Source organism: Populus trichocarpa, chromosome 6 (genome assembly GCF_000002775.5).
Source record: "Populus trichocarpa isolate Nisqually-1 chromosome 6, P.trichocarpa_v4.1, whole genome shotgun sequence".
Lineage (NCBI taxonomy): Eukaryota > Viridiplantae > Streptophyta > Magnoliopsida > Malpighiales > Salicaceae > Populus > Populus trichocarpa.
The window spans coordinates 1,730,187-1,743,720 of record NC_037290.2 but is presented as its reverse complement, the minus strand read 5'-3'; the positions used below and the strand labels follow the sequence as shown (position 1 = coordinate 1,743,720).

General features: G+C 33.0%; 3 protein-coding genes across 3 annotated transcripts; all 3 read right to left on the bottom strand.

Annotated features, from left to right (window-relative positions):
- Nucleotides 1–4,170: 4,170 nt before the first annotated feature.
- LOC7495659 (uncharacterized) lies at nucleotides 4,171–8,153 on the bottom strand. The gene is made up of 3 exons (XM_024603464.2): nucleotides 7,695–8,153; nucleotides 7,055–7,597; nucleotides 4,171–4,579 (listed from the first exon to the last, which is right to left on the bottom strand). The coding sequence occupies exons 1-3, from the start codon at nucleotides 7,846–7,848 to the stop codon at nucleotides 4,230–4,232; spliced, it is 1,047 nt and encodes a 348-aa protein (XP_024459232.1). The 5' UTR covers nucleotides 7,849–8,153; the 3' UTR covers nucleotides 4,171–4,229.
- An 808-nt stretch (nucleotides 8,154–8,961) lies between these two features.
- On the bottom strand, nucleotides 8,962–10,965 carry LOC7495658 (metacaspase-9-like). The gene is made up of 2 exons (XM_002307898.4): nucleotides 9,927–10,965; nucleotides 8,962–9,766 (listed from the first exon to the last, which is right to left on the bottom strand). The coding sequence occupies exons 1-2, from the start codon at nucleotides 10,279–10,281 to the stop codon at nucleotides 9,174–9,176; spliced, it is 948 nt and encodes a 315-aa protein (XP_002307934.3). The 5' UTR covers nucleotides 10,282–10,965; the 3' UTR covers nucleotides 8,962–9,173.
- Nucleotides 10,966–11,250: 285 nt separating this feature from the next.
- Nucleotides 11,251–13,394, bottom strand: LOC7495657 (uncharacterized). The gene is made up of 3 exons (XM_002307897.4): nucleotides 12,994–13,394; nucleotides 12,622–12,746; nucleotides 11,251–11,647 (listed from the first exon to the last, which is right to left on the bottom strand). The coding sequence occupies exons 1-3, from the start codon at nucleotides 13,328–13,330 to the stop codon at nucleotides 11,441–11,443; spliced, it is 669 nt and encodes a 222-aa protein (XP_002307933.1). The 5' UTR covers nucleotides 13,331–13,394; the 3' UTR covers nucleotides 11,251–11,440.
- Nucleotides 13,395–13,534: the final 140 nt, after the last annotated feature.

Genomic DNA, 13,534 nt, shown 5'->3' with positions numbered 1-13,534 from the left:
TTGACAAGGAAAGGAAATTCATCCCTTGCTTACTCTTTATCAATCAATCTCACCTCTACTTTCGGTTGCCACCAAATTCATGTCAACTTATGCGATCAAATCACTAATAAAAAAATAAATATTTTTGCAAATTATTCCTTTTCTCTTCGACCGAACTCCTTTTTTACAAATTCATAAACTTGTATCTCTTATAAAATGAACTTTAAATTCAATTATATAATTAAAATATTTCGAACTTTAGGACTAAAAATGTAGAATTTTTCCAAGGTTTACTATGCAAGCGCCACTACCCAATGTAGCTTCATTTATAATTACAAGACCCGACCAATTCCAAAATCTTTATCATGAATCATGTGTAGTTAACATAAGTATTTTTTAATAAAATAATATTATTTTTAAAAAAATTAAATTTCACTACCAAATAATCTCATGTCAATCACCAGTATAGATGACAATGAATATTTATGGGTCATGTTTTTTATATGTATACCCTATCGAATACTTATTAGGTAAGAAATTTAGATATTCATATTCTATTTAACAAGTTTCGAGTACCTATATAAATATATATTTTATGATTATTATTTATTATTCAATAAACAAATAAAATATATATATTAAATTTAGATTGGGGTTGGGTTTTGAGTATAGTTTGATAATATTTATATTTTATTTATTATTCAATAAGTAAGGTAACTATCTATAAAAAAAAACTTATTTTTTAAATTAATTTATATTAATATATATCAAATTCTCACCGCTACTATATACTATATGGGTTTTTGGTGAAAAAAAAAATGTTTTCCAGTCGCCCTGTGCATGCGGGAGACCAAATTTCGAAACCAATAAAAGGGTACTTAGGTCATTGCAAATTTTGAAAAAATTAAACCCTCGAAATAAAAATAAAATTGCAGTGAATAATCATCAGGGGTAAAATCGTACAGCAGCATTAAACAAGTCAAAAAAAGCCAATCACAAGGAGAAGAAAGAGGTTGACAGATCTGTCAATAACAATACAGTTAATTACCACCCATCATTAGAATAACCCATTCACATAATGCCACGTAGGTTTCTTTGATTTTAAAAGATTTCTTGATGAATAGTTATTGGTTGGTGTACAGTAATTTTCGGTGAGAATGATGGCGATTTTAGTGAATCAAAATGGCAAAAAGCAGACGTGCGCGTTTACGCGGTGTGGACGCGGAGAATCATGCAATCTCGCGGTGACTGCCACGTAATCTCTACGTCTCCTTCACCATGTCACTATTCCTATCACAATTATGTTCGGGGCCGCAGTTACCAATAAAAATAAATTTTATAAAATAAAATAAAAAAAATCATTTAAAAAAATAATATTTATCACTATTTTAAACACCTTCTTAAACTAGTCCTGTCCTGGCAGATTGAATCGAGACTTGACCAATCTACTTCCTTTAACAGATAGGTGTTAAAAAGATTAATCAAAACTGATTTAATTTTTTTATATATATAAAATGATGTTATTTTGATTTAAAAAAAATATATCATTTTGATTAATTTAATTTAACCCAAATTAACTTGTTTAACTTATAACTTAGATTATAAATCATATCGAGTCTAATTACTATAATTCCTGAGCGGTTTTGTCAAATCTATGTAACATGCCTTTTGTTAACTTGAATTACAAGTCAAACCAAGTTTAATTATAACTATGTGATTTACCCGTGCTACACTGTAGGTCAAGTTAAAAAAATTTTGAACATAAAAAAATATATTCAAATATTGTTAATGTTTTTTTTTCTAACAGAAAAAATTAAATCGTGTGAGGGTTTACTCGATGTAACCTGGTTGACATTATTGGTCCAAAAAGAATTCATACAACCTGTGAAAAAAAATTTTAACTAAATAAAATTTCATGATGATATCTTTTTTTAATATTAAAATAACAACATATTGTATTGATCTTAGACAACCCGGGTTAACATGTCAAATTCATGACCCTGATTCTGAGACTATGATAACCCTATGGAAAACAAATCAAAATAAATTATTAAGCCTGATTCCCAATTAACTCAATATTGAAGGATGAAATTGAAAAAAAAAAGTCAATTAAAAAAGAACCTAAAAAAATAACTCTGGTTAACATGTCAAACTTGCAACCCAGATCATAAGACTGAGATAACCCAATGAAAAATAAACTGAAACAAATTACAAATTTCAATCCCTAACCAGTCCAATATTAAAGGATGAGATTAAAAAAAATTAAAAAAATAACATAAAAAACAACCTGAGTCAATCCACCAAACTCATAACCTGGGTCATCAGACTGAGATAGCCTTGTAGAAAACAAATGACATGATTTAACCCCAGTTAATCTGTCAAATCCACGACTGAGATAACTCCAAAAAGAGAAAGTCAAAATAAATTATAAAATTCGGTTCTCAATCATCCATGTCAGACCTAATGTTGAATGAAGGAAATTAAAAAAATCTTAATTAAAAAAATAACAAAAAAATAAGCTAAGTTAACCCGAGTTAACCGTTAAACACTATTATCGAGTCATAAGATCATAATAACCTCATAAAAAACAAATCAAAACAAATCATGAAGCTTACTTATAAAGTAAACACAATATTAATTGATGAAATTAGAGAGAAAATGCCAATTAAAAAAGAGAGAGAAAATGAGTCAATTAGGTTAAAAATAGATTACGAAACTCAATTCCCAACATATCCAATGTTGAATGATAAAATTAAAAAAATAATTAATTAAATAAAAGATACAAAAAATAACTCGAGTTAACTCAGGTTAATCCATTAAGCATTATTCTCGTGTCATAAGATCAAGATAATCTAATGAAAAGTAAACAAAACAAACCATGAAATTTAATTCTCAATCAAATCAATATTAAAAGATGAAATTGGAAGAAAAATAATAAAAAAAAATCCAAGTAAAAAAGGTTAACTTGTCAAACTTGGGATCTGTGTAATGAAAGTGTGATAACTAAATAGAAAAAAAATTTAATATTAAAGAATGAATTTAAACAAAAAAATATTAATTGAAAAGAAAAAAAACAAAGCAAAGAACTATTCTAATGAATAGTTTTTTGTAAGGAGGGGTACAATAAAATTCCTCATAGGATTAAGATAATCTAATGAAAAGTAAATAAAACAAATTATAAAATTTACTTCTCAATCAAATCAATATTAAAGGATGTAATTGAAAGAAAAAAACCAATTAAGAAAAAGGAAAAAAATCTTGAGTTAACTGGGTTAACCTGTCAAATCAGGTTAACCCGTTAAACATGATATCTGTGTCATGAGATTGTGATAACTAAATAGAAAAGAATTTAATACTAAAAAACTAAATTAAACAAAAAAAAATAATTGAAAAGAAAAATACAAAGAAAAAAAAAACAAAAAAGATTACAATTAAAAGGCATCTACCTTTCCCAGTGAATTTGCACAGTGAAAGGCTGATGCTTTTAATATATAGTAAGTATATAATTTGTGAATGGCTTTGTTAAATCTATGTAACATGTTTTTAGTTATACCATATCATGAGTCAGTAAACGAATTGCAATTATAATACTTTTAATTTTTTAAAATAATAAAATAAAATTTACAATATTATAAATTTCTACACGTTTTTAGTTTGTAAGTATTTAAATATGGGTTTTTCATGACCTAAAAATATTTTTTTATTCTATAAAGTGATAACAATTTTTTTAAAAAAGTTATACTTAATTTTTTCTAGTTACAAAACTTTCATAATTACAGAATATGTCGTGATAAATAATTAACAAGTTTTTAAATATTTATATTTTCAATATTAAAAAAAAAAAAAAAAAAAATAAGGTGAGGGATGCAAAATCTTAATGCTGGGGAGAGATGGAAGTGGAGTGCCAATACAAATATATGGTATGCAAATACCTACAAACATAAAAATTATAGTTTATATTAAGTATATGTTTGGTAATATGATGTAAAAAGTTTTTATAAAAGTATTTTTTAATTAAAAATATATTAAAATAATATATATATATCAATGTATTAAAAAATTTAAAAATCATTTTAAAAAACAACAATTCAAATAAAAAATATTTTAAAAAATAAGTTGAACCGCCTTAGTAAACAAAACAAAGACATCTTGCATGTTAAAATAAAAATCAAACCCAGATAAACAAAAAAATAAAAATAAAAATTGAAGGTGGATTTTGGGTCAATGCAAGAAATATGAATTCAAGTACACTAGAAACTTAGCCTTTTCTTACATGATTCAAATGGTAGAGGTCCTAGTTGGTAAATGCAATCAAATCCCATTTCTTTAACAATCTCTTCAATCAAGTCCCTGAATATATAATCTTGCAAAGCCAACCCTGTTCTTCCAATCTCCCTTCTCTCACCCCAGGCAGTATCCCTGCACACCTCATTCACACTTTCTATCATGGCTTTGCTGCTCCATAAAGGTGATGAAACTACACTCTCATGGCTCTTCCCATGGATCATATTTTCTTTGGTCATGATTTTGTCAAGGAAATCAATGCTGCTGATGTCCTCTCCTCCTCCTTCCTTCTTCGTCTGTTGTTGTGGCACTCGTTCTGCAACACAAATATTAGTGCTCCCTTCACTTAATACGCATACAAGAGTCGGGAAATACAGTGATTTATTATGTAGGTAAGGTCTCGTGCATGATTGCTTTTCAAATAATTTTTCTTGTTGAAATGCATGTCAATGATGTTTTTTTATTTTTTAAAAAATTATTTTTGACATCACCACATCAAAACGATCCAAAACATATTAAATTTTAGCAAAAAAAAAATTTAAATTTTTTAGGAATGTGGTTTGCACCGCGTTCCCAAACAGCGTCGAAGAACATGTTTGGATTTTGATTTTGTTTTATTTAAAATTATTCTTTTATGATTTTAGATTGTTTTATGTATCAATATTAAAAATAAATTTTAAAAAATAAAATAAAATTATTTAAATATATTTCTAAATAAAATATATTTTCAAAAACCAAATACGCTAGAAATGGCTTCATTATCTCTCAAATTATATGCATACAAGGGAAAAAAAAAGGTTCTAACTACAATCATAGCTATTAAAACCGACATGTCCCATCAAATTAATTCGGTGACTTATTGATTTAGAGTTAAGTAATTAGTAACTTAACGGCTCAACTTCAAGGAATTTCTTTTTATTTCTAATATAATGTAATTTCAGGTTTTTCTTAAAATTAAAAATTAGTCCAAACAACTTCATATATTTTGATATAAACCTAGTAAATTGATTCAATAAATCTATGACCCGAGATTTTAACTAGATTAAATCTGAAATAGAGTTTAATAACTATATGAGTTCAAGACCCGTTGAGATTATTTGCTTTAATTATCTTATTAAACTTGTTAGCAGCTTGCCCCTGTAGACAGGGGTGGAGGCAAGGGATGGCTGGTCGGTGACATGGCGCCGGCGGATTTTTTAATTTCCAGACGAAATGTAGTACTGGCTCCGCCGCTGCCTATAGATTAGTGGCAGAGCGTGTAATCAAGTTTTTATTGATCAAATTAAGGAAAGAACTAAATCAAGTTCTTACTCCTGATAAGCACCCAGATTTTCTCACCATTGCTTGCCACAGCTGTTAGTCAAATCTTGTGGTTTTATTATAATTGCAAATAGCAGGCATCGTGTCTCCCACTATAAGGGTAATAATAGTCTCAACACATGGTGCTATGATTGTTAACTTGGAATCCTAGACGGATGGCCTGTGGGGCTTGCGCACTCCATAGAAAACCCACCAGTGTCTCCCCTCGAGGGATACCATGCATTGAATCCCTAGAGCTTTTTCATACAAATTGCTGTAAATTACATATAGGAACACTATCCCATTGATTTCCCAACTACCCAGGATTTATCAGTTGGTGAGGATTTACAGGTTTGCATGTTTGCCCTGCAGCTAGCTGGAAATTCATGCACTAAAAGGGACAGATTTTTCATTTAATGTCAGTGAAAATCTCAGAGATTTGACGTGATGAGTATTGTGAGGATGCTCGCTTTTAGAAAGATGAGTCCAATTGTGTTAATCTACAGATTTTGAACGTTTTGTGCACTGTTACCAAGTGCGTTTTCGTCCCACCAACGACCTGGTAATTCTCTAACTTGAAACTTGATTGAGTTGGGTTTCAAAGCTAAAATTTAATTTGATTTTCAAATTTTACTTTTAAAAATAATATTATTTTAGATTCACTCGATCGAGATTTTAACCACACTAATTTAATAAATTTGGTTTTGTTCTGGGAAAATATTGATGAAAGGCATACAAAATCTAGAACATCAATGTCTATATATTCTCATGTGCCCTACCATATCTTGAAATGGAAGCTAATAAAAAAGTGCTTGATTAGGTTTGAAAACTTTGAAAAAAGCCAAAAACATCAATATAATGAGACCCACTCATGAAATAATTTGACAAGAGATTAGGTTTAGCATGTGTTTACGCAAAGTACTTTTTGTTCATCCCTTTTTCTAAAATACCAAAAAGAAAACGTTAACGAGACAAAAAGATCAAGGAAGTAGACTGTGTTTCATTACTCATGACATTAATTTGTTTAATCTAGTGATTAATTACTAATTAATCTATTCAAAACAAGGAGATTACTAGAGTGTTTGTTTTTTTGGGCATGCATGTTAAAGTGTTTTTGAAATTATTGTTTTAGTTGAGAAAATATCAAATTAATAACTTTTAAATATTTTTTAATGATTTTAATTAAGGTGTAGATGTGAAAAATAAAATAAATTTAGAAAAAAATGTATAAAACTAGAACACAAAATATTCTCCATGCTATAAAAAAGTGAGCTATATACTTCTGGTCAAGTAGAAAAATAAATATAAAGACAAGAAACCATGAAGAATTTTGGTGTTTTTAAATAGAATCATGCCAAAAAACAAATAAAACAAACAATATTTGTTTGAATTATGGTATTTACATGCATGATATAATATAGTATATAGCCAAAAGAAAAGACAAACACAATTAATAATAAAATTGTAATCAAGGAAGAGAACAGAAACTTACCATTAATGGTGTAACGTTTGGAGAATCCACTGAGAGCCGAACGAGTGAACTCATCGAGCACAGACACTGGACTAGGTTGCGGCAACAATGGAAGGTCATTACCTCTCTCTGATCTTCCCTCATCATCGTCGTCATCACCAGTACTAGCCACACTACTACTCTTTACTACATCAATTATTTTCTTTAATGCTTTCAAGTCCTCATCGCATTTCTCCAATGCCCCCAGGAGCCTCCTCCTCTTCTCGGCCAACGCCAATTCGGCGGTTGTCATTGGTGGAATATCACTCAACCCCATTAGTCTTGCCACCGGGGCTGGTTGAGCCCGGAAACTTTCAGGGGAGTTTAAGGATCTTGACCGCCTTAATATTCCGGTTGGCAATGTTGGGCTTCTTGGTGCCATATCGCATGGGAGTCTTTGGAGAACTTTGTTTTCTTGTTCCAGTGAAGTGGAAGAAGATGACGGAGAAGAAGAAGAAGAAGGTTGCGATGATGGTGTCGTTGGTTTTGGAGAAGTAACCACAATATCCTTTTCATGCCTTTTCCCTGAAAAAATAATGTTATTGTCTATCTCTGCCCAGTAGCTTGAACTTAGGTAATTCGTGAATAAATCTAAAAGCTCATAATCAAAGAAGAAACGTACCAAAAGTGATGAATCTACGGCGATTATGGTATTTGTAAACGAATTGGAAAATGCCAGACATACATCCGATGCTCTTTGAACGAATCTTTTCGGGTGGCGCCGGAGAGCATTCTCGCCGGGAAGATGACGAGACCAAGGGATCTTGTCCCTTCATGTTTCTCTATCTTCTTCTCTATCCGTGTTTTTTTTCTGTTGGATTGTGTTAAGAGAGGGATGCATCTTCTGAGCAAGAAAAAAAAAAAAAGTGGAGTTTTGCCTTAACTTAAAGCCACTGAGTGATGAAGGCCATGCACGTGAGTTTCTTTTGGAAGAGCTCAGGCCTTTTGATTGAGGGGTGTGGTGGGGGGGCTCGTTTATTTACAGTCCCTGGATTTTCAGATTGCCAGGCCTTGACAAAATCTGATGAGCTCAAGAAAAGAAGAAAAAATAAAATAAAATAAAACTGTGAGGTTGCTTTTTTCAATTTGTTTTATTTATTTTTGTTTGGTTTTGCATTTTAAATGAGAATTGCATAAATTTTAATTTTTTTATTTAAAATTATTTTTTATATATTTTTAGATCATTTTGATATATTAAAATAAAAAATAACTTTTAAAAATAAAAAATATTATTTTAATATATTTTTAAATAAAAAATAACCACCGTAACATTTTAAAACAGAAATATATATGTTTCCTGCACAAGATATAAGAGATAGCACGAGATTTCAATGACTCAAGTTGTCCAAATTAACCACCGTAACATTTTAACTTGATGGGTTGAGATAATTATTTGAGAATGTGATGAAGCAGGCAAGAGACATCATTCTCAAGATCAGCCAGGACTTCTCTGCCACCTCAAGCACGGGGCAATGTGCCTCATCTTCTAACTACTACACCTCTACTGTATATTTTTGCTTTTATAAAAGTTACCACCCTTACACCCCACCACAAAACAACACTGCCTGAGCTGAGAATCGCATGTTCTGCAGAGGATTCATGCATTTTGTGACTGCGGTACTGTCAAATGTTGTATCATGATGAAAGGGTTTTCGATGTTAGCTTATTTTGTCATTCTCTTGCAGTACTCATGCTGGATAAATGTCTGACCCTTCCTAAATCCTTCTAATTAGTTTGATATATTTATGTTTTATGGCTCTCCTGACCTATGTATTGCCAGAGACTTATCAGGTCGCTTCAAGAGCTAAAAAAAAAAAACATACGAAGGTAAAAAACCCATGTTGATGCTTTGTTAAATGAGATTGTTGGTGCAAACGTTGAGAAGAAGATTTTGAGTGGTAAAATTAAAGCTCGTCAATCAAATCAATTTTTTGTTCACAAGACATTATGTAAGAATAAATGCTTGTCAAAGTTTCGAGGAGAGGCACAGGGACGTGAACCTCTTTATTACATGCCACTTTTATTACAGCAAACACAAGGCTAGTGACAATCAGAGTCCAGACAACCACCAGAACATGATCTCATTACTTGTGCTAGCTAGCTAGCATTCAGGCTGCCACAGGAAAGTAGTACCAGCATTCTGATCACTGCAATACAAGCAAGGATGTTGTTGCTCAAATCCTTGTGCCTGTAAAACCTCCCTAGCCATCATCACAAGTTGTTTGTTACTCAATTGACCTAAATGTTCTTTCAACACCATTTGTACTGCATTGCTAAATGCTCCATAGGATTTTCCACCACCCTCATTTGGGCTCATATCAGCAGAAGTCTCATTTGCTTGGCACCCACTGAGTAAAATTCCCTCATCTGGATTTATTGATTCAAATTGGTCCCTTTCAAGTGGTGGTAACCTGAACTTAAGGCTGGCATCAGATCCAAAAAACTCTAACAAGTGAGTACCAATATCAGATGTGTTGATGTTTGTTAGAGATGTAAGGTGCTGTAGTATAGACTCAAATGGGATGACTTTAGGGCTTTGAGAAGGCACTTTGGCATTATTGGTTGTGATTGTTGCCTTAGGCCCTATTTGCTCCTTCTCTTTGTCAATCAGGCCACCACTGTGGCAAGAATCGGAAAGGACTGTCAAGCTTGCTCCTTTTGGCAGCCGGTTCACTAATTGTCTGAAATCCACATCTGCATAACAGTGATAGAAGAACCTTTCAGTACTCAAAATAATGTTACGGATACAATCGTCTTATCTTAATCATAAGTGCATAACATATATGTGTAAACACACAACCGTCACGTTTGTCATGATTGTCCACAGTAATCTAAAATGAGAGGGGATATGTACCGGTGATGAGATTAAAATCGCAGGGCACAATAGCCTCATCGTGCCTGAAGGGATGGCCACGTTTGACGGATGGGATCCTTGTTCCATGTCCACTATAATGGAAGAACAGGACATCCCCTGCTTCAGCCTGATCAATCATGTGACTAAGTGCCTTCTTTATATTTGCACCAGTGGGCAGAACCACGGACCCTGGTGCATCAGTCAAGAGCTGGACACTTCTAAGATCAAATCCGAACCGTTTCACAAGCACTTCCTTCATTGTCAGCACATCATTGATGCATCCATGTAATTCATTTCTGGTGTTTGGATAGTTGCACCCTACTAAAACAGCCATCCTCTTATTTCCCATATCCATTTTGCAGGCAATCAGAGTGCAAAAACAAGGCTAGATCTCAGTTTCTTCTCTCTTTAGTGCTGCTGCGTGTATGTTCTGTGGTTTCATATATAGGCCTTGACAAAGAGTTCCTTGCACGTATATTTTGCTTGTATGTTGTTGCAAGCAACATTTCTAATTTGTACACTGCATAGCTTTCAAGCGTGGGAAGGTTGGTTGATGACAATATTATTGTAGCAGAAGCTCCAGATTTCGTCAAAAACTCAATTTTGTATTGATGGTCGGCATGGCAATAGGGTTTGCTTCCACGACTGCCTCCCCTGGCTACCTTGTAAGGTCTTCTATATTTTTATCCATAGATCTACCACCACCGCTGCCACCAAAACCACACTCTACCATCGCTCCACAATCAACCCAAACCCTCCACTTAAAGCTATTGCGGGATCACAAAATCAATTTGGGGTCATATCACCGCTCAACGTCAAATTTGGGTTGTAACGGTGGTGATAAATGGTGGAGATGGTGGTAACACGAGTGAAGTGGAGGAGACAGGCACTGCATCTTCACAATGGGTAATTACACTAGCAACAAATTGATACATGTAGCAACAGCTGTTCCATGGGCATTACGATCAGCTTGGGAAAAAATATTAGTGAAGGAGAGTGGTTAAACTTGATGGAGTGCCAAAATCAACTCTCTATGCGTTCCTCCACATAATGGTTTTTGCCAACCATGTTTGTTTTTTACTCGTTTAAGTCAAACTCAAGTAATTCACAGGTCAACCCATCAATTTATAATCTAAGTTAACCCGATCAAACCCTAGTAAAACCTAATCATGTCAACTTCAAAGATTTTTTTTAAAATTTTTATCCATAACAACACTGTTTCAGTTTTCTAAAACTTTTTGTTTAGGATAGACAAGGGTTGGCCAACCAGCAACCCAAGCCTTGGAGCAAGTCTAATAACTATGCCCAGATATCATGCAGTATGTAATCACATAACTGTATTTGACGATGGTATCATTGACATAAAAAATATATCAAATATATTTACAGGTAGATATAAGTCATCCTCTCATGTAAACTGTGACTGTAATCACATGCTAGACAATGAACGAAAACACGTTCCATTTCAGCTTGTTGAAGAGCAGCAGAGAGGGGAATGTATGAAAAGAACAACTCTAGAGATCTTTCCAAACACTAAAATCAGTAGCTGAGCTGTTATAGTTTATCGTACTGTCTTGGCACCCTATAAGGTATGCAGTATGTGTGCGATCCATATTTACTATCGCATGGCCTGTTCCACTTGGGCTAGCTGCAACAGCAACTTCATCCACGCCGACGATCACTTCGGCATAACCTTTATCGACTATCTGATTGTTCTCCAGCTGCAAATGGTTGGGAGAAAATTATAAGGAAGATATACATGAGAGAATAAGAAATCAACAGTAAGCAGGATTTTTCTAATTGTACTCAATAAGGGAACCATACACAGCGACAAATCAACAGTATCCAAGACATCTCCAGTCAAGCATTCACATCCATGCTAAGTCTTTTCAAAAACTTATTTTCTCCTCCTTTTATAGAGAAGTAAACCAATCAGTTGGCCAATTAATCAGTGCCGTGTATGAAGATATGGTCTTTCATGCCAATTAATCAGTACCGTGTACGAAGATATGATCTTTCATTAAAAAAAGTGATATTTTATCGTTCTATGCATCTTCGGCACACACATGTTAGCATCCGGTTCATAGGCAATAAACTTGGGTGCACCCGTCACGTGCAGAATCACATGGTGAAAGCACAGGTTAGAGTTTATCATGGGGCAAAGAAACATAGTATTTGAACCAGTGGAGTTCTGCAATTCCACGTATTGATTTGACAAATAAGGTTGAAAAGGAAGGTATCAAATAAAAACCCGTCAAGGTCTGATGCAGTCTATTAACGATCTGATCAAATACAAGACTGCAACAACACAAGAAAGGTAGAAAAGAACAAAGCAACTCAGAAACAATGGAGTTCCAATCTTCTTTCATGCTGAGAGAAAGGCAGCATTATTTACATAGACATCTTAGACACAATTCTAGAATATTTTATTTATTTTAACCGATCATATGAAAACATTTGAGACCCCAAGACATGCTCAAGACGCCAAACGGTCAGCTAGTTATAAAGATAATTGACAAAACGCCAACATTTTCATAAGAAAGCAGACTGAAAAGACACGTGGAAGATTTCTGAAGTATTTAAACGCTACATATTCATAGCTTACCATTCATGCATGGTTCAATACACAATTTATTACTGATTTCATCAGCAACATCCATAAATCAGATAACATTGTAGATAAGAGAAACCATACCCTAAATAATGTTTTGGCACCCCAAATGACAAATGTCTCATTGCAAGTATGGTGCCTGTGATTTCCCCTTGCACCACCAGGTCTAATTTCACCAATATGAATAGAAAAACAAGACACAGCTCCACCTGTAACAACAACAACAGCAACAAAATCCTCCTCTTTCAGCAACAAAGTAACACAAAAATAAATTACTTTAAATAAACCTCAACAACATCAATCTTACGCAGCATTTAACATTATCAAATTGGACAAAGATTAGACTATCAACCAGCAAACAGCTGATTTTGATATTAAACAAAGAAATCGTTCAAAACAATCAAAACCCATTATTCTTAGTGAATCATATAACACTAAAAAGACCGAAGGTGTAACCTTTAATGCCATATTCAAGAGCAATAGACACAGGGTCAAGCAACCAGCCACGCTTATCTTTAGAACTTAAGAACCCAGATTTAAATCTGATCAGATTTGCCTTCTCATCCTCCTCTTGGCTCCATTTTCTCTCATGGAGATTGCTAGAAGAAAAACTTGAAGAAGAGTGTTGGAGTCTGAGAGAAATCCATGCGAGGAGGAGAAAGATAGAGAGCAAAAAAGGGAAAGCAAGTGGCTTTTTCAAAAAGTGCTTTATAGATGATAATCTTGAATGGTTTTGTAGCTGAAATGAGTTCTCTGTGTTGTTTGAGTATGAATTCCTTCTAGGGTTTGCCATGTTTGAGCTTTTTTTTCTCTGTTTATCTCTGCATTTCCTTTATTTTATAGCATAACTATAGTGTTTTTAAACATAACAAATTAGATTTATGTTTTTTAAAAAATATTTTATTATCGAATTCAGTTCATTTTTTTTTTATATTAATCTTACAATAAAAAACTTATCTCATTCAACCTTCATAGCCTCCTCTTTTTACCTCAAACT

What these genes read in the sequence shown, in the direction of transcription:
- LOC7495657 (XM_002307897.4), bottom strand. Translation starts at nt 13,330, where the DNA reads ATGGCAAACCCTAGAAGGAATTCATACTCAAACAACACAGAGAACTCA. An exon ending in TCTTGAATATGGCATTAAAG is followed by an intron (nt 12,747 to 12,993) that starts GTTACACCTTCG and finishes TTGTTGTTACAG; the next exon opens with GTGGAGCTGTGTCTTGTTTT. An exon ending in GTGCCAAAACATTATTTAGG is followed by an intron (nt 11,648 to 12,621) that starts GTATGGTTTCTC and finishes AACCATTTGCAG; the next exon opens with CTGGAGAACAATCAGATAGT.
- LOC7495659 (XM_024603464.2), bottom strand. Translation starts at nt 7,848, where the DNA reads ATGAAGGGACAAGATCCCTTGGTCTCGTCATCTTCCCGGCGAGAATGC. An exon ending in CCGTAGATTCATCACTTTTG is followed by an intron (nt 7,598 to 7,694) that starts GTACGTTTCTTC and finishes TTATTTTTTCAG; the next exon opens with GGAAAAGGCATGAAAAGGAT. An exon ending in CAAACGTTACACCATTAATG is followed by an intron (nt 4,580 to 7,054) that starts GTAAGTTTCTGT and finishes TTTGTGTTGCAG; the next exon opens with AACGAGTGCCACAACAACAG.
- LOC7495658 (XM_002307898.4), bottom strand. Translation starts at nt 10,281, where the DNA reads ATGGATATGGGAAATAAGAGGATGGCTGTTTTAGTAGGGTGCAACTAT. An exon ending in CGATTTTAATCTCATCACCG is followed by an intron (nt 9,767 to 9,926) that starts GTACATATCCCC and finishes ACTGTTATGCAG; the next exon opens with ATGTGGATTTCAGACAATTA.